The sequence below is a fragment of the Phasianus colchicus genome, chromosome 7 (genome assembly GCF_987193195.1).
Source record: "Phasianus colchicus chromosome 7, bPhaCol1.hap1.1, whole genome shotgun sequence".
NCBI lineage: Eukaryota > Metazoa > Chordata > Aves > Galliformes > Phasianidae > Phasianus > Phasianus colchicus.
Genome location: NC_143442.1, coordinates 522,538 through 540,872, shown reverse-complemented (window position 1 = coordinate 540,872; position 18,335 = coordinate 522,538). Strand labels below are relative to the sequence as shown.

Genomic DNA, 18,335 nt, shown 5'->3' with positions numbered 1-18,335 from the left:
ACACTTAAAAAAGCACAGTCCTTAAACAAAAGCCTTCTTGCTTATATGTTTTCTTTGATGTCTCGGTAAGGCTGCCTAAATTCCAGTTTGAAATTCTGCATTCCTAGATTGATGAGAAAGATTACAGTTTGGCAACTTTCCCAAGTTTTTTTCCAGTCCATGAATAAAGCCCAGCACTGTTTTGTCCCGTATTTGTCCTGCGAATTATCCCAGCAGGCCTTCACCTGTCCTTGAAGAGATTTTGGTACTCGCACTCTCCAGAGTTTTTGTGGCATTTCTGTCAGTGCTGGTGGTTTTGTTTTGTTTTGGTCAGGGGATTTGGTTTTGATCCTTTGATTTTTTTTAAATAGGTTGCTAGTTTCCAAATAGGTTGCTAGTTTCCACAGATAATACAAGCTTAGAACATGAAAACCCACCAAACAGTGACTGCTAATCATTTTTTTTCATTATTGGACATTCCCACAGCTTATTCTCATGGTCCCTTCCCACATCGCCCACTCAGCTGCTGCTGAGCTGCCCGGTTTCATCAGATGCAGCAACATGCAAGAGCAGCCCTGATTTATAGATGTCCCTGTGGTGCAGCACGCTGTACCCTCCACATTGCCAAATGAACACTCACCATTTCACCCTATAAACCAGGACAATATATTGATACTGAAATCTTTTGTTTTGCCAAAGAAAGGTTACTTTTCCTAAACTCAGCAACTGAATTTGTATTGCAGCCCAGCAAGCTGTTATTCCTCAAACCTCAGTTCTGCTGAAAGGGATGCTCAGGGCAGCCCATTTCACATCACTGCCAGAAGAGGAGGTCCCCCATCCCCTCTACACATGGCTACTTGCCCACTGCTTCAGTGCGGGCACTGAAGGCCAGAACAGCGAGCTGGATGAGGACATTGATACAACTGAAAAAGAAGCTATGTTGTGGAGAGAGTTTGGGGAAAACTGGATCAATTTTCCAACCTAGCTGACTGCACAGTTGTGCATGACAGGGTAGCACTGTCCCTTTCCATCACACCTTAGCTTCAGCCAGACTGAAGAGGCTGTGCCTTGAGAAGCTTAGTGATCATGACGAGTGCTTGAAGCACCAGGTATGAACTTCTGATTCTAGACCCTGCAAAGACATGGAAATAGGAAAAAAAAGATAAAAAGAAGAAGAAGAAAAAAAAAAAGATGTAAGTGCAAATAACTTGGTGTCATCCAAACAGCTTTCCTCATTCACTCCTCATTCACTTATTTTTAAACTGAGAAGGAGAAATCCATACCAAAGACAGCAATGATATTATATGCCTCCATATGAGACTACATATTTCTGTAAAAATCCATCACTGAAACAAGATGTCTCTCCATGACTCTTTCAGAAATACATCTTCTATTAGTTCCCACGTCTCCTTAGTTTACAACAAAAGAAGCACGGAAATGCACACTGCTTTTTAAAATTAGATGCAAATTCAGTTTACAAACTACCCAAAGTCAACTGTATCATGATTGAGTTGTTGTGACATCAACACAATGCCTTGCAGTAACTTCTAAAATGAAATTGTAGGTTCTATCATGAGGGGGAAAAGCCCCACACATCTGAATGACTTCCACTGTGAATGCTAAGCAGCTGCTCATTTGTTCAGTAAGCTTGCCATGAACATTACTCTCTTATCCAGTTATTTTTTTCCAAATCTTTGTAATTTCAGCATCTGTAAGAAATTACAGATAAGAGACAGCACTAAACAGTTTCCAGGAAAAAAAAAAGACAAAGACAACACTGTTTTTGTGCCCAATACTGATCTTCCCAGTCCCACTTTTCCAAGGAGCAAGCCTTCTGTGGCAACAGCTCCCACTTTCTAAACACAGCCATGGTTCCTGTGTGCTTCCCTCAAATGAGAAAACATGGGTGATCTTGAAAAAAGAGAAACTATCACTGAAATTAAAGATAGGCATGATGATGTTTTGCAAGGACTGTGAACATCATAGAATCACAGAATATCCTGAGTAGGAAGGGACCCACGAGAACCATCAAACCCAACTCCTGGCCCCACATAGCACCACCTGAACACAACCCTATGACTGAGAGTGCTGCCCAAATGTTCTCTGAGCTCTGGCAGCTCAGGGCCATGCCCACTGCCCTCTGGAGCAAAGCCTTTCCCTCACTCCCACCTGCTCCATATGCAGCTCCAAGCATTTTCCTCTGGCCCTGTTGCTGTCACAGAGAGCAGAGCTCAGCACCGCCTCTCCACTCCCTGTGAGGAGCTGCCAGCTGCCACAAGGCCTCTCCTCAGGCTCTTCTTCTCTGGGCCGAACAAACTGAACTGCTCCTCATGTGTGCTCCCTCTACACAGATGCATATAGCATTGAAAATGAGCAAGGGAAACTGGAATTTTTGGCCCAGTCTTAGTGTTATGATACCACAGGCTCAGGGAGACCACATGTCAGGGAGACATAGCAGGACAACTCGCGCTGCTGCAGTGCCAAAACCGATGGCTCAGGCTGCTCAGCAGAGATGGGCAGGCAGGAGAAGAGCCCCTGCACTGGGGAGGTCTGGGCTGCGGGGAGCTGAGTGTGGTGTCTCTGGGGGAGGGTTGGTCAAAAGTGGCTGGAAGACCATGTGGAAGAAACAGATCTGGGGGTGTTGGTGGATGCTCAGCTGAACATGAACCAGCAGTGTGCCCAGGTGGCCAAGAAGGCCAATGCTATCTTGTATCAGAAATAGGGCAGCCAGCAGAGCAGGAGGTGATCATCCCTCTGTACTCAGCTCTGGTGAGGCTGCACCTCAAGTGCTGTGTTCGGTTTTGGGCCTCTGACTACAAGAAAGACTTTGTGGCCCTGGAACGTGTCCAGAGAAGGGCAATGGAGCTGTGCAAGTTTATGGGGAGCAGTTGAAGGAACTGGGATTGTTCAGTCTGCAGAAGAGGAGGCTCACGGGAGACCTTATTGCTCTCTACAACTTCTGGAAGGAGGTTGTGGTGAGGTGGAGGTCAGCCTCTTCTCCCACTTAACTAGAAACAGCATGAGAGGGAATGGCCTCAAGTTGCACCAGAGGTGGTTCAGGTTGGCTATTAGGAACAATTTCTTCTCCAAAAAAGCATTCAGGTTCTGGAATGCTGCCCAGGATGGGTGGTTGAGTCACTGCCCCTGGAGACGTTCAAGAAGCATTTAGGTGTTGTAGTAAGGGATATGATTTAGTGGGGAAAAACTGGTGGTAGATGGATAGTTGGTCTAGATGAGATTGGAGCTCTTTTCCAACCCTGGCAATACTATGATTCTATGAAAAGCTCACACAAGAGATATGGTGGTGGGAGGCTGTTGCAGGTCATCCAGACAGGACGTAGCAGCAGGACTAAAAACGAAAGCAAAAACAAACAAAGAAAAAAAGATAAATTGGATTAATTTCAGGATAGATTAAATGAAGCAGAAAAACATACTAATGACTTGAAAGACTGAAGGAGCACAGCAGCAGCAAAATAACTAACAAATACCCTTTAAGGAAATTGTCTGCCTAAAAAGCTGGAGAACAAGCATAAACTTTTTAAGAGAACAGATTTAAGGCTCATAAGAAACAAGCAAGTTTCAGAAGGAAAATATGCCTTTAGATTTTTTAAAAAAGATTTGCAAACATAATGGAATTGGCACTTTCCAGATGATACTGAGAATGAGAAAGAAATCTTACTTCCAAGTCAATTCTGAAGCAAGTGGATAAAAAGAAACAGTACTTGTTTGTTGCTGATCCCAAAATTAACAAAGGCAACTACTAGCTAATGGAATAAGAAGAACGGAATCAGAAGAATCAAGCTCTTTTTACTGGCAAGTCAAACTCAGATGCTTTTCTACAACACATTTTGTCCCTATGGGGCTGAGTACAGGGATAGATGGGTGGGAATTGATGACTTGTGATACACAGTGGTCAAATTAGATAACGCAGTGGCTGCTGTGGGTGCCAAAATAAATATGAAAAGCTATGACTGCATGACTAATACCAAACAGAATGAAATTGCTGTTCTGCACTGACAGTCATTCAATATATTTGAAAATCTTATATGATCTCAAAAAAAAAAAAAAAAAAAAAAAAAAAAATTAACTCTCTGTATTTCTATCTTGCAAAAAAAAAAAACTGGCTGAAGAGCATTTTCTCATTCTTGCTGTTGTTTCTCACTCTTTCCCATCTAGCCCCAGCTGTAAATTCCAAAATACAGAGAGAACTCTGAGCACAGTGGTTCTGCAGGGAGATGGGGCACATGGAACAGCCTGTTCCAAATAACTGAAGGTTGCAGCTGTCCACCTGGAGCCACCCAGAATCTGAAAGGCCAAGAGATGGCATTAAGCCACCTTTCATAGCCTGCCAGTAGACTGTGCCTTCTGTACTCACAACAATAACGCTCAGAAATGGTTCCATTTGCCAAGCGAGGCGAGTAAGCTTTTTCATTTTCTAAGCGCTGTCATCTGCAGAAGCCAGGCCAGTGTAGCAACATCCAAATTATAGGTTAGATCCAGCTTAGACTGGAAGTTGATCTAATTAATCCAGTGCACCTTTGGGTGAAGCAACCTTGCAGGCATTGTAAGTCATCGCTCTCAGAGGTTCTGTGCTCTCTTGTTCTGTGTCTGTTCTACTGATCTCACACCTTATTTTTCCTACTCTTTTGATCTTCTCTCTCTTTTGAGCCTTCCCCCCACTTTTTATCTTCCAGGCCAGGCTGGATGTGGCTCTGGGCAGCCTGGTCTGCTGGTAGGTGACCCTGCACATAGCAGGGGGCTGGAACTGGATGGTCATTGTGGTCCTTTTCAACTCAGACCATTCTATGATTCTATGGTCCTCTTCCACCCTTGCTAATTCTTCCTTTACAAAGCTGAAGCTTTTATTCCTCTGGACTCCTGTTTCCTAGAAGGAGGTCACCATTCTGGTTTGGTAACATTTTGTGTCTATCCGTGTAACACAGTATGAATAATGGGATGCTTAGGGCAGCCAGGAACCAAGACTTACATACACCAAGAGCTTTGCGTTTAGCACAAGCAGTAGCACTTACTGTATTAATCCATGCAAATGGCAACGGCTATCACAGAGATCGCACCAAAAGCTTCCAGGGGTAGCAGACGACTTTCCAAGCGGGTAACGAAGATGAATTCCGGGCTTACGGGTGCAGCAGCGGCACTTTAGCTGCCGCTCCTTTCTCAGCAGAGGTTCGCAGCACCTTCAGCAGCGCTGACCGAACGTCAGGGCAGCCGCACGCAAACCGTCCTCACCGCTGCGCGCCTCCGCGGGGCACTGCCGGCATCCCCCTGCGCCCGCCTAACAGCATCGGTAACCATAGCAACCTCAACTCCTTCCGCCATTGGCAGGCTCGGCCCGACGCGTCAACCAATCCCCCGCCGCCCCGCCTCGAGTCGGCCCAATAGGAGCGAGGCGGGGGGCGGGGCGGCGCCTGACGTACGGCGGGGAGGCGGAGCGCGGCCAGGCGGAGCGGGCGGCGGCGCCACCACCGCTACTGCCGCCGCCACCATGGAGACCCCGGGCTAGGGCCCGCCGCGGCTGAGGGGGCGGCCGCGCCCGCCGCCGCCCGCGGTGAGTGAGCGAGCGAGCGGGGGGAGGCGAGCCTCGGGCGGGGGGCGGCGGAGCTCGGGGCCGCGGCGGGCCGGCCGCCGCGGCCCCGAGCTCCGCCGCCCCCCGCCCGGCTCCGTCCGTCGCAGCGCGGAGCCCCGAGGCCCTGGGCGGGCGCTGAGGCGGAGCGCCGCGGGCACGTGCGGGCGTTGGGCGCCATCTGAGCGCGGCGCCGCGTGCGGACCTTTGCGCCGGGATGGAGGGCCGGCCGAAAGGTGTGGTCGGCTCTGCGCTAGCGCTGCATGCTTCGGTGACGTTTCGGCGTTCTCTCTCTGTGTCGGTTTTCCTTTTTTTTTTTTTTTAGGGGCGATTTGCACTTTAGAGGTCAAGAGAACGCGGCGGTAGTTACGGTTTCCCCTTCGGCTGCTGCCGTTCTGCTGCCAGCCGGGGTCCGTCCTTGCTGCTCGGGGAGCGGCTGTCCGTGGGTCCTGGTTAAGCGTGGGCCTTCTCCGACCGGGATGTCTTTTTTCCTTCTGTCTTGTGAGATGTTGTAGGCAAGTAGTGGGGTCGGTAATGGAAGTCCTGCTGTAAAACACAGCAGGTTGCGTATTCCCCTGTAAGCAGGCAGCACTCAGAATCGCAGAAACACCGTGGTTGGAAAAGACCTACAAGATCATCCAGTCCAACCAAGTCTTCCTAATTCTTCTTAGGGCATGTGTGTGTGCGTACGATAGCATGGAAAGGAAAAGCTGAAAGCTGTGCTGTTGATTGCTATTATTATGTGCTTTAATAATAGTATGCAGGATCCTGTTATAATAGATGAGCAAGTTCAGTAAGGCAGCGTTAACAAGGAGAGCAGTCTGATGTGTTATTTTGCTCCTAGCAGCTTCATTTACCAGCAGGACATCAGTACAGTGTGTTTTGAGTTATCTCGTAGGTTGAACGTTCATGCGTGCTTTGTGAAAATGCCGGTGGCCTTCAGTAGTGAGTGGTGTCGAGTGGTCAGTGCTGGCAATAGGCAGGCATTGTGCAGGGGCTGCTCTGTGTTCCCACTGGTGGGAAGCATAAATAAGCATTCTCTGCGTCTCTGCTTCGCTTTATGTTGTTGTTAAAATATACACACAGAGGTTGGATGGCTACAGTAACTTCAGCAACTTTGAACGGCTTTGTGAGTACTGCCTTGATTTTGTTTGGCTTTATTTATTTATTTATTTATTTATTTTTCAGTTGTGCTGAAAATTAGCAATTTCTGCAAGTGTTTCTCTAGTTGTTTCTTTATTGGGTGCAAGAAAGCACCTGTTCCAGGGTGAGCAGGAAGAGGCTGTTGCTACAAGCGTGAACAACGGTTGGGTTTGTTACCAGAATACAGTGATATCACTGTGATACCATGTAGAAAAGTCTCCTGAAAAGCAGGCGTAGCTCTTGGTGCTTGAGGAGAGGTCCTTGTGAGCCTGATGTCAGCTGTGTTTTGCACCGCTCTCATCTCCCATTTGTGTTCTTAGTATTTTCAATCAAGTCAGTGTCCAGCTTAGCACCTGTGTGTACCAGAAGCTTCTCTCGGATTCCTCCCAGGGCCCTGGGAGCAGAGCAGCCCTGGGGCGATGAGGCCCGGTGTCACCTGCTGTGCCGGGGTGCTGCTCTGATCCCGAGGGTGGCTCTGGCTGTGCCCTGCGGTGAAGGACAGCTGGAAAGGTGAGCTGGGAACAGCATCAGGAACAGTAATGTTTGATGGGAAACATCTTTTAAGAGTTACTGCAGAAAAAGTGCTTTGTTGCCATGTATAAAAAGCACTGTGCATCTCTGTGATTAACTCCTGCTGCAGTGGCTCCAACTTCCAATTTTCAGGAGTGTTTGCCTTAGTTTCTGATTTTCTTTCTTTTTTTTCTTTAATTCCTCCCTTTCCATGACCCGCACTGCAAATAAGATAGCAACTCCCTATGGACTGGATGTGAGCTGTCACTCCAAGAGAAATGGGAACTGCTTTGAGGCTTACTGGCAGTGTGGAGCTGAGCGAGCACGGCTGTGTGTGTATGGAGCTGGGGAGCTGAGTGTGACACGGTGTGGGCACGGCTCGTGGCGCTGCTCTGCTGCTCTGCCATGCCCTGAGTGCTGCTGGCAGGGAGTGGCTGGGGCACAGCACAGAGGGCTGCGGGTTGGTTTCTGCTGCTAGCAGCCTTGTTGGTGCTGAGGTGCATGGAATGATGACCTCCAGTGCCCTCCTGTGCAGCAGAACGTCCGCCTGTTCTTTTTTGGGTGAAGCTCACAGAAGGAGCGGGGGGCGATGAGGGCAGCCAGGAGCTGCCCCCGGTCACCTTCCAGGGCTGTGGTGTGAGCAGAAGCAAAGCACGGCCTCATGTCAGCTGCGGCCAGCTTTGGCCTCTGGGCCTCAGCTCCTCTCCCACTGGCTGTCTCTTCGTCTTCGCCCTTAGCGGCTCACTCCTTCCCCCAAGGAAGGGGAGCCACGTGCTATTCAGGAAGAGGGAAGTACCGCTTCATTTTGAGTTGACTGATGTGATGTTTTTGTTGTTGTTTCGTTCACTCGTTTCATTTCGAGTAACGAAGGCCCCGAAACTATCACCAAAAGGACAGGCTTAAGGTGGAAGCTCCCTCCGCGGCAACTGGCAGCCCTTCGGCTGCACTGCAGGGCCCGGAGCGCAGTGCGCACCGTGTGCCCGGGCTGGGGCAGGTGACGTGCAGCTCCCGCTCTGAGTCAGCTCCTGCCGAAGGGCCGCGGCTCCAACCAGTCGGGCCGGTTTGCTGCGGCTGCCGGGAGCCGTGGTTGGAGCGAGCCGAGGGGAGCTCACTGCCGCCTTTGCCTTCCCCGGCCTCGTTGCTTCCCCCTCTTACAGGAGAAGGAAGGCAGTAGCACGTTAGGGAAAGTCAGAAAGCGTTTTTAAACAATTTTGTTGTTGTTTTTGTTTGTTTCTAAGTTCAGATACTTTTGATGTGCACGCATCTTTTTCCCTATTATTGTTTTCTTCCCTCCAAACAGAAGAGCTAAATAAACTACTCCTATCACCTTCTGTAGTTACGGAAGGAAAAAATACCTAAATACTGTTCTTTCTCCAAAATGTCTCCATGGTCATCTCTCATGGATCTTCCCACCCCTCGTTCTTTATTTTGCATAGCACAGGAAAGCGCAGACCAGCCAACCTTGTGCTAATTGGCTTTTTCAGTCAGTGTAACTATGCCTTTATTTTAGTGCACAGAATAAAACTATGAGATACTACTTTCTGAAAGGGATTGATCCATTCTTTAAGAAGAACTGAAGTTAACTCCTCTTCTCCTCTCCCCTTAGTGGGATCTGTTCGTTATATGAGACATTACCTGGGTGCTTTAACTGAAACATAGTGAGTTTCTGTGAACCTTAAATCAAAACCGTAGCTCACCTAATTCTGATCAGTATTGTGGTTTGTTATTAAAGGGAGGAAAGAAATTTGTTGTAAGTCCTTTGAAGACGTACGAGCTGAAACTTGTTGTCTGCATCACAGCTCAATGGGGGGATTTTTAATGTAGTTACTGTTTATGCAACCATAGGCTAATAATTATGGGCAGTGAGTAAAATTTACCCTGTAGCTATTGGATCCGCGAAGCAAAAGCTTGATAGATACTGTGTAGGCTGTATAATTGGCCAGCCTTTGCTGCTTGTCGTATTCGTAAATAGGAGCTCAGAGCACCTCTCCCTTCCCTTAGCAGTGATTTGCATCGGAGCGCTCGGTGGGAGAGCTCTGCGGCGCTCCCTTGGAGTGCCCGTGTCTGTCAGCTGGCAGCAGCTCAGGATCCACCACGGCAGTCTGCACAGCCTCAGGTGGGTCAGTGAGCGGCCTGCGCTTAGCTGGAGCCAGCTGCAGGACGGGAGCAGGGGAGAGCCGCCGAAGGCAGGAAGGTAGGGCTGCTTGGTTCTGTGCCAAGCAGGGTCAGAGGTGGCAGAGGTCAGGGGAAGGGAGGAGCCGTGCTGCACGGTGCCAGGCATTGCTGTTTGCTCAGGAGATGTTCAGCTATGAAGAAACAGGGAAGCTGTTGGGGGGGGAAAAAGTTAGGTTTCTGCTTGCCTGCGTGCAAATGCTCTCAACAAATCTTATTCTCAACAAAACCTCGTTACAGCACGTAAGTGGTCTGAAAAGCCTTAGGCTATCACTATGCTATACTTAAAATAAAAAAAGGTGCTCAAAAACATTTGCTTTATATGTGTTCAAATAGAAATTATCTGTATCTCAATTGACACTGTTTGTTTATGCCATCTCTGCCGGAAAGATGATGTGAACAGGAGACTTTCCATTTGTTGTCGATTGCTGTTCTTTTCCTGCAAATAAATAAATAAACAAAAGGCTGCAGCCTTCCTCAAGGAAATCTTTTCATTTCTGAGCAACGTGGTCTGCATCATCTCGCATTGGCAGTTTTGTTATCATGGAACACGTGAATTGAATTTTTGTGTCTTTGTGTATCACAGAGGTAAATCTTAATGGTGAAAACTAATAAACTTGTAATCATTTCTGCTAGCCTGTTCCTGTGCAACACAGCATACTAAGTTCTTTCATATATGGGAGTATAAAGATGCAAAATAAAACAAACCCACCAATCTCTGAAAGAATTTGAGACCAGTGACAGCTCCTTGAATTCCATTTCATTGTGATATGCTTAAAGATGAAAGTATTTTGTATCTTTCACAAAAAAAAAAAAAAGAAAACAAAATATTGTATGTCATTCCAGTTGATTTCGAGGGCTTCCAAACAAGTGAATCACTGGAGGAGTTCTGTGTACAGAAGTATTGTAAACACATGGCACCATTCACCAATTGTCTTTTGTAGATTCCTACTCAAGTCTTGTACAGTATCTAAAGATAAATGTGGGGATGGCTCTTAGAGCTAATGTTTCTGCTTTGTTGTTCTTTGGAAACAAAACCACCAGACTTTGTTGTTGAGATATAAGTTTAAGCATACGGTAAAATGAAATTGCGTTCGTACTGTCGTAGAGCATAAACACCACAGTGTTGTGGCCATAGAGTTAACAAACCGAAGGACAAAATTAGATGGGATAAGCAGAGGAGAAGGTCCCAGGTAAGGGACTTTTGGAGTGCAGGGTGCTTGTGTCCGGCGGTAATGCTGAGCTGTTGGCCTGTTATTCGATATAACCTCCCTCTGAGATACGAGCAGCATTTGCAGGTGCCTCCATCTGTTTCTTCTGTGTATGCTTCATATCGAGCTTTGCCCTGATCAGTAACATAATGAAAATAAGTGATACGTTTTAGAAAATAATGATCTAGGGTGGCTGATACAATGCATCCACTTTTGGGGAATGTATTTGTACGTGAGATGAAAAACCCTAAATCCAGAAATTTCAGGTTGGCTCTTAGACCTGTGAGCTGTGTCCATTTCCTCCATGCTATTTGGATTACCCATTAAAGAAACAAAAGGAAGTTTCCATGGGTTTTGCCATTGTTTCTTAGCATAAATCATGGTGACAGCCTACTCTGAGACTTGGGAGATTTTGCTCTAATTAAATCAGCTCTTTTCTAGAAGATGGTACTTAAAAAAAAAAAAAAAAAAAAAAAAAAAAGCATTGTTTTGAGATCTCTGCAGAACAATAAGGCTGTTTTCAAAATTCCAAGTGTTCCTGTGTCAGTTTCTGAAGTTTTCCTGATGTTTTGGTTTCTGGAATTAAAACAGAAAAAGGGTATTATACTCTGGGAATACTCCAGATAATTTTTGTTACAGGAAAGAAGGCTTTACGCATAGCATCACGTAATTTCTGAGGTTATTCTAACACGTTCAGATTTCAACAGTTCCAGTAAGATAATCTCAGTAGAACTTCACTCCTTGGTCACATAGCATCATGCATGAGCCTTTGCTAGTTACAATGGTTGACAGGGATACCAGGTTAGTAGACAGGTTGACTTAGGTGTAACTTCAGTGTCAGAATGCATCAATACAAACAAGTACTGTCACCAGTGGAGCATTTCTAGGGTAGTTGGTGTTCAGTTGCTTCATGAGTTCCTGGGGCTTTTGTCCTGGTAGCTGTGAAGATGCTGCTGTGCACTGATTCTTCTTGGACGTGCAGGTTATGATGGAGTGCTGTGAAGATGAAGTGCCATGCTCTGCAGCCCTGCCCCACGTTATCTGCTCCTTGTGAATGGCAGTTTGCATCTGCTGAGATTGTGTGACAGTGTTGCAGAAAAAAATGTCATTGTATGAAAGCTTTGTATGAAAGCTTATGGCAGCCCCTCTTCCAGCTGCATTTTGTCACTGTGGTGGCAGTTCAGAAATGCTTCATCCAGCAGGTGAGTGCTTTCCTTTATTTATACAGAATGTCGATCTTTACAAAATCAAGAACCACTGACGCTGGGTGTGCAAGTTCTTCAGTTTTCCATACCTCAATCTGAGTTAATCATTGGTTGTTCCTAACCAAGGTTTTCCACCCCGCTGCACTGAAATAAGCAGGGATCACTTCTGCTGTGTCCCTCCCTGCCCAGGATCTTGTCCAGGCTCTCTTAGCTGCTTTCTCTTAACTTAGAGATAGTCTGTAGCCTGCTGGAATCAGGTGCGTGTTGCACAGAATTGTAGCCTTGCTAGAGCTGTTTATCTTGGGTGCAGAAAGGCCTTCTAATACTAAAAACTGAACTGTAGCAAGTGCTTTTCCCCCTCAGTATGAATAAATGTTAACTGTGAGGCTTGTGCAATGGCATTCTACTAACAGTCATTAACCAGTTAAGAACCAGCTACAAAACCTTTGGCAATTTATAGCAGCACTGAACAGGAGAGCAAAGATGGAAAAATAAATAACTAAATAGAAAATAAAGAAGATTATTTACTACAACTTTTATTTCATTAACCTTCCCAGCATACATACTACTCTTTTATATTTATACTCATCAACAGGCTTTTTTTTTTTTTTTTTAACTAAGGCAGCAGGATCTGCGTGGAATTATATAGTCCATTGAAATTCAAAGCACTTAAGTTTATTTCAAAACACTAATTTCAAAGTCAAATGTTGGTTACAGCCAACAGATGAATAACTGCTGTTCTTCTGCATCCTTTGCTGCAAGAGTCTGGCGTTCGTAGTATTTAAAGGTTTTAAAATGAAATTTGTTACAGAATATTAAAAAAAAAAAAAATCTGAGAAATACCTTATATTCTGTGTTCCTTCAGAATATTTTTCCTTTGTTTAACATAACATTTAGAAAGGTACTGCAAATTAGAACTTTTTATCTGTTTTACCATAAAGTTCCTGTAATTAAGCTGAATCTAATACTTGATGACTGGGAGATAAACCTGGGGTTACAGAGCTGCTACTTCTCCACTTTCCTTGGGCATCTGCTCAGGTTGTTGTCAGCTGGGATTGTTGTGCTGGGTGCACCTATAGCTTGGTGCCGTTGTAGCTCTTACATTCTCATGGCTACATGAGTTTACTCATCATGCGTTTAGTTTTTGGACTTTTTCAGGCTCTGTTTGGAAGAAGACAATCCAAGCTGGGACAATGCTTATATGTCAGGATATGGTATTGCCTAATATATTACATTATTTTAATGCATTGAATAATCTCTTGTGCAGTGCCTGGGGTAAGCAGATGTATTCTCATTAGTACTGGTGGCTCCATTTGTCTTTTCCTTTGAAAAGGACCTTCCTGAACAGGCTAATGAGGTCCAGAGTTCTGACTCCCCATTAGTGTTGTTTCATTGATTGATTTTGTGTGTGTGTGTGTGAATATAAAGCAGTTTGGTGTGGTGGGGTTTCACAATGTAATGTGTTAAATTTGGAAGAGTTGCGTCTTAAATGGTATACAAATAGAAACTGTTCTGTGGTTTTAAGTGCACATCAGCATTCTACTCTACTTTTCCTTGCACGTATAGTATATTCTTTCCATTAATTTGGAAGGGGACCTCAAAGCGCTGTACGATGCAGCATTAATGGCTAACTTTATTTCCTTGTTTTACCTAGGAGTGTGTATTAGGAGATTTGGTGGCTGTGCATCTCACCTGGCCAACATCAAGTTCATTTCATCTAGACCAAAGAATGTGTGGATGTCAAACATTTCACAGTGTAGAACTTGTGTAGATTTGTACTTTATCTTCAAATAAAATGGTGATTTATGTGCACACATCTACTTTGTTAATGGGCATTCAGTGCCTCCCTGTATAAGCTACCAGTTTTTGTGAGAACTACAGCTGTGTGTTCCTCTTGTGTTGCTTATTTTGGGTTGATTCCAATAGCTACGGTCTTGGCCACTTTAACTAGCTGTACACTGAGACGATGAGGTCCCGTTTTTATTCCAGATGAATGTAAAATGTGAATTCTTATCATAGGACTAGCAGAGGCAGATGCAGTAGCTTGAACTAATTATTTTCAAATGTCAATTTGCACCTTTAATCTTGAAGTATCAGTGTGCTGCTTGTAAGGTCAACTGAAAGTCATTAGTGAAAGATAACTGGTTTGTCCATTTTACTAAAACTCTACAGATTATTTCACGTCTTGTGAGGTCTGGGGTGAGGTCTCAAGTTAGGCAGGTTAATGTCACCTTCAGTTTGATTTGCATCTCTGGTTTTCCCATAGCAGCTGTGGATCTCCATCCTTGGAGACGTTCAAGGCCAGGTTGGATGGGGCCCTGGGCAGCCTGATCCAGTGCCTGATCCAGCGCTTGGCAGCCCTGCCTTGACAGGCGGGCTGGAACTGGATGGTCTTTGAGGTCCCTTCCAACTCAAGCTGTCGTGTGATTCTAACTCGTTACCTAATATCACTGTCACAGGTTTGGATCCTGTAGGATATCAACTGTGAAGATTTTGTGTTTAAATTTATTGTGGTTGCTGTTTGCCGTCAGTATCCTGTCAGACACGAACAGCAGGTGTATGACTTGCTCTGTCTATCTTGACGGTTTGTGAATGGCACGAGTGCACCTCTGTCTGCAGAAATGTCAGCAAACTCAACTATGTGTGGAACCTGAATGTGTGATTCTAAAAATTCTGTGTCTGTCCAGATGTACTTGTCACTGTTGTAATGCCATGGATGGATGCTAAATGTAAGAATGTAGGCTAACGGGCCTAGCTATTATGTGAAGCTATTTGTATATATTTTAAGAGCTCTAATTAAAATGGTCCTGCCACAGTGTGAAGGCAAGCAGGTCACCATGATATTGATATTTTCCAGTGGGAAATGAATCAAAACTATACTGACTGTAAACACATCTCAGAGGAGCCAGCTGCCTTCTGCTGTTCCAACTGATGTGATTTAAGTAGTTCATCTTCCTTTATGGTAGATATTATGTTATTTATATACTAAGGTACATTTTTGCCTTAAGAAAAAATGAATTGGATGTAGCAGTGTGATAGCCCAGAGCAGATGAGGCTGAGGGGTGGCCCTACAGCTTCATTTGAAAAGAAGATTTCTGTAGGCAACTTGATTTTTCTGTTAGAACTTTCAGGCTTGAATTTGTTAATTAAGTAACCTATTTGTGTGTTTAGTTGCTCTTTAATTACCATATGCATGAAAAACCTGCACTCCACCATTAGATTGTGATTATTCACACACAAATGGGTCTAGAGAAGCTGGATCTTAAAAAGTAAAAGCTGACAGTGCTATTTGTTTCTGATAGAGACTCTACCCTGAAGTTTTAGAGAGGTTGCCACAAGAATCCTTCTTCTCTGCTGTTGCAGATTCACTGAGATGCTCAATGGTTGTGCTGTAAGATCTGTCCTCTCCCAGGTGAAGGAATGCATTTGTATGACCGGTTACAGTGCAGTCTCCAGATGGGTGGCATCTCTGTAAGGTTCAAAGCTGATAACAAACTATTCCTGTCCTTGGAATTTAGCTTTCATCTCTGTGTCTTAAAATCAGCTGATTGGTTTATTCTTTAATTTATAACTGCTACATTGGAAATATGATGGCAAAATCTTTTGTAGCTTATCAAGGAGAACTTTCCTGTTGAAATTTTAGCTTTGAGTGTTTTATACTTGGCATGGCCCCAGGTATTTCCATCTGTTGCAAATAGGCCATCACCGAAGTTAGGTCATCAGTTCATCGAAATTCAGTGGGAAACCTGAAGGTCACAGTGCTGTCTTGGGGACATTTTTCTTTTGTGAAGACTTATCTGAAGTGCGCGAGCTGGTGCCACGGCTCTGCACGTAACAGTACTACCAGCTTTTCCTTAGTTTAAACATTTATATTTCTAATTGCTGTTGAGAATAGTGGTGGTGGTGGCAACCTTGCTTTTGAAAGCCACGGGCTCTGTTCTCCAAGACGAAGCCTGGCTCCCTTGCAGGCCAGCCTTGGGCACACAGCACGGCCTGGCAGGGTGCTGCGCCCGACCCGCGGCTGCCGGCAGCAGGCATTGCAGGGGAGGCCTTGCACAGCTCCTCCAGCACGGCCCCAGTGCAGGGCTGCACCAGCAGCACCGTCCTGCAGCGGGCAGCTGCCAGGTGTTGGTGGAGCTCCGGGCCCCGCGGCCCCTCGCTGGGCTGAGACCGAAATGACCCAGAAAACCACAGATGTGTTCTCCCATCAGTTCAACTTGAGCAAGTGCTATCTCTCACGGGGACTATAAACAGGAAGTTGAGGTACGTCTGTTTTTTTCCGTGTCCAGCAAAACTGTTGGCATGAGCCCTTCTGTTCCTTAGCAGGAGAACGTTGGCAAGCAGCATCAGTGTTAAAACTGGGCAAAGACGGGACGAGGTGGTGACGAGGCCTGGTTTACCTCTCCGTATTTGGATATGTTGTTCTGAAGTTTGCATTACTGGCCTCACTGAAATCTATTTTTAAAGCATATAAAAAAAAATTCTAAAAATGTTTGTCAGAAGGTGTGTTGAGAGCTATTTGGAGTTAACTCACAGTTACTATAGAGAAACTATACTTGTTACAGTTACAAACTGTACTTGCCATTGCGAGCAAGAAACCTTTTAATTATTTCTTCAAGTAACATCTTTTATATGCAGATGTTATATTCCAGCTATGTAATGGATACACTTTTCATTTACTTTTTGTTGTGTTTCCCTTGGACAAAAAAAAGGAGGAACTGTATATACTCCTGTAAGAGAGAAGAAGCATATGGCACTTTGAGCCCTGCTTGTGCCCCTCCTTTGCTGGGCATGTTGAGACAGCGTTTGCTCTGTTGCTGGCAGCTTTTTCTATCTGGCCCTATGCAAACTTAACCAACAGAGAGCTCATTAGGTGAGCGTGAAAAGAGAAAGGAAAGAGAGGTGAAACCTCCTCATTCCTCTTCCGTGCCTTTGAAATGGTTCATTTGAGAAATTTTGGATTCAAAACAGTCTCTCTTACAAACAGGAGAACAAAAAATGCAATTAGGTGGATCCGGTTAATGTCTGTAATTTGTTCTGCTGCATATGGTATTGAAAAGATAACTAATAACTGGCATAAGTGAAATGTTTCCTTTTTTGCCAGGTACAAATGGTACATGTAAAATTCTCAACTCCTATGGGATTGTAGTACATGTGTTTCTTGTTTACTTCTCTTTAAAGTAGGAGTTGGTTTAGTACTGTTTTCTGCTGAAGGGTATTCAGGCTTTGTTTGGCTTGGGGTGCTCCTGTCAGCTGCTTGCTGTTCCTTGCTTTGGTATCTGGAGTTCAGTTCAATATCAGCTCTCTGAAATTGTAGACATTTTTATAAAGCAAAAGTAAGACATTCTAAAAATGGAAAGGTATGCCTCTAACTGCAATTACTGCTTAAGCATTATATGAAATAGCAATCTTGCAAAGTCTGGAGGTGCATTCTTTTCTGCTGTTGTCATCTATGAGTGCATTTCCTGAGTTATTATATTGATGTTGTCCTGGACTTGCCTGCTCCTGCTTGCACTATGCTTTTCTGTTTGGAAAGTGGAAATCCCCTAGACCAGTAATTAGTTGTTGAATTTTAAGACTAAAAATTGTGTAATTCTCCAACTACCTCATGTTACTGAGAGGATTTGCTTTTGATAGCTGTGTTTTAAGGCCCTCATTTTGAGCTTCATGTTAAAGCATGTGAAACTAACTGATCATGTTTGTATCCTTTTTGGTTGTAAATAGATTTGCTTATTTAAATGTATTGGTATTAGTTGTCAGGGATGTCTAAATCGTAATTATGAGTATGGAAATGTTGTTTTATGTGTAGTTATGAAAAAGTATAAAAATGAAGTTTGCCCAAATTTGGAAGGAAGAAAGTATCAGTATCTCAGTATCTTATTGAGAAGAGACGGTGACACAGTTATGATCATTGATGTTGTCTGATACCGGGTAAAAGATAATGTGGCTTTTAAATGTTATCCTTGCTGGTTGTTTTGCTTTCCATGCAGTAACTTCAATATTTCAGCTCTTAAGCACTTTTCTCCCAGAGTCTCTATTTTGTATCCAAGAACAGACAACTCCCACAGATATTTTTGCACAGCCTCAATTGGTCCCTTCTGACTTTTCAATCCATTCAACTTGAATGAAACACGGTGCACAAAGCTGGGTGTGCTTCCTTAGCTTAGCAGACCAGGAATGCCGCTTAAAAGGCTGAAATTCCTTCAGTACGAATTTTCTGACTGCTGTATACTGAGCTGTGTACAATTGGCACCTGGGTGTCTGTTTCAGGGAGCAGTTAAAATTACTGATGCTGTTTAATGTAGCATTGACCTGACCTTTTACGGAAGTGCCATCAGGAAAAGAGGTCTTGTGCATGGCAAAACTTCTCGATCTGAGTATGCTTACATGGATATGGTTGAGTGCAGTTTTTAAGTTTCTGGCTTGGAAAATAGAGAAGAATTTGCTTAAGTGTAAAATTTCAAGTAAACCTGTGTGTAGAAGTTTGCAGATGGAGCATAATTAGCAGTGCGCTGAGTTTTGTGTGTAGTTCTG

General features: G+C 44.7%; 2 protein-coding genes across 9 annotated transcripts in view; one reads left to right on the top strand and one right to left on the bottom strand.

Moving 5' to 3' along the window:
• The window catches only part of CCDC148 (coiled-coil domain containing 148), a 49,343-nt gene extending 43,995 nt beyond the window's left edge, over nt 1–5,348 (bottom strand). For 4 of the 5 annotated variants that reach the window (XM_031590830.2, XM_090143432.1, XM_090143433.1 and 1 more), the window contains exons 1-2: nt 5,010–5,348; nt 3,269–3,328 (exon numbers count right to left, since the gene is read on the bottom strand). In XM_031590830.2, the coding sequence (XP_031446690.2) occupies nt 3,269–3,305 (37 nt within the window). In that variant the 5' untranslated portion in view covers nt 3,306–3,328; nt 5,010–5,348. The remainder of the gene's footprint in view (nt 1–3,268; nt 3,329–5,009) is intronic. The other variant, XM_031590831.2, reaches the window with a different exon arrangement.
• Nucleotides 5,349–5,414: 66 nt separating this feature from the next.
• Nucleotides 5,415–18,335, top strand: part of PKP4 (plakophilin 4) — a 63,867-nt gene continuing 50,946 nt past the window's right edge. For 2 of the 4 annotated variants that reach the window (XM_090143428.1, XM_090143426.1), the window contains exon 1: nt 5,416–5,545. The gene's annotated coding sequence lies outside the window, so the exon portion shown is untranslated. Of the gene's footprint in view, nt 5,546–7,193; nt 7,214–18,335 lie in introns of those variants that run through there. The other 2 variants (XR_016468070.1, XM_090143427.1) reach the window with 2 other exon arrangements.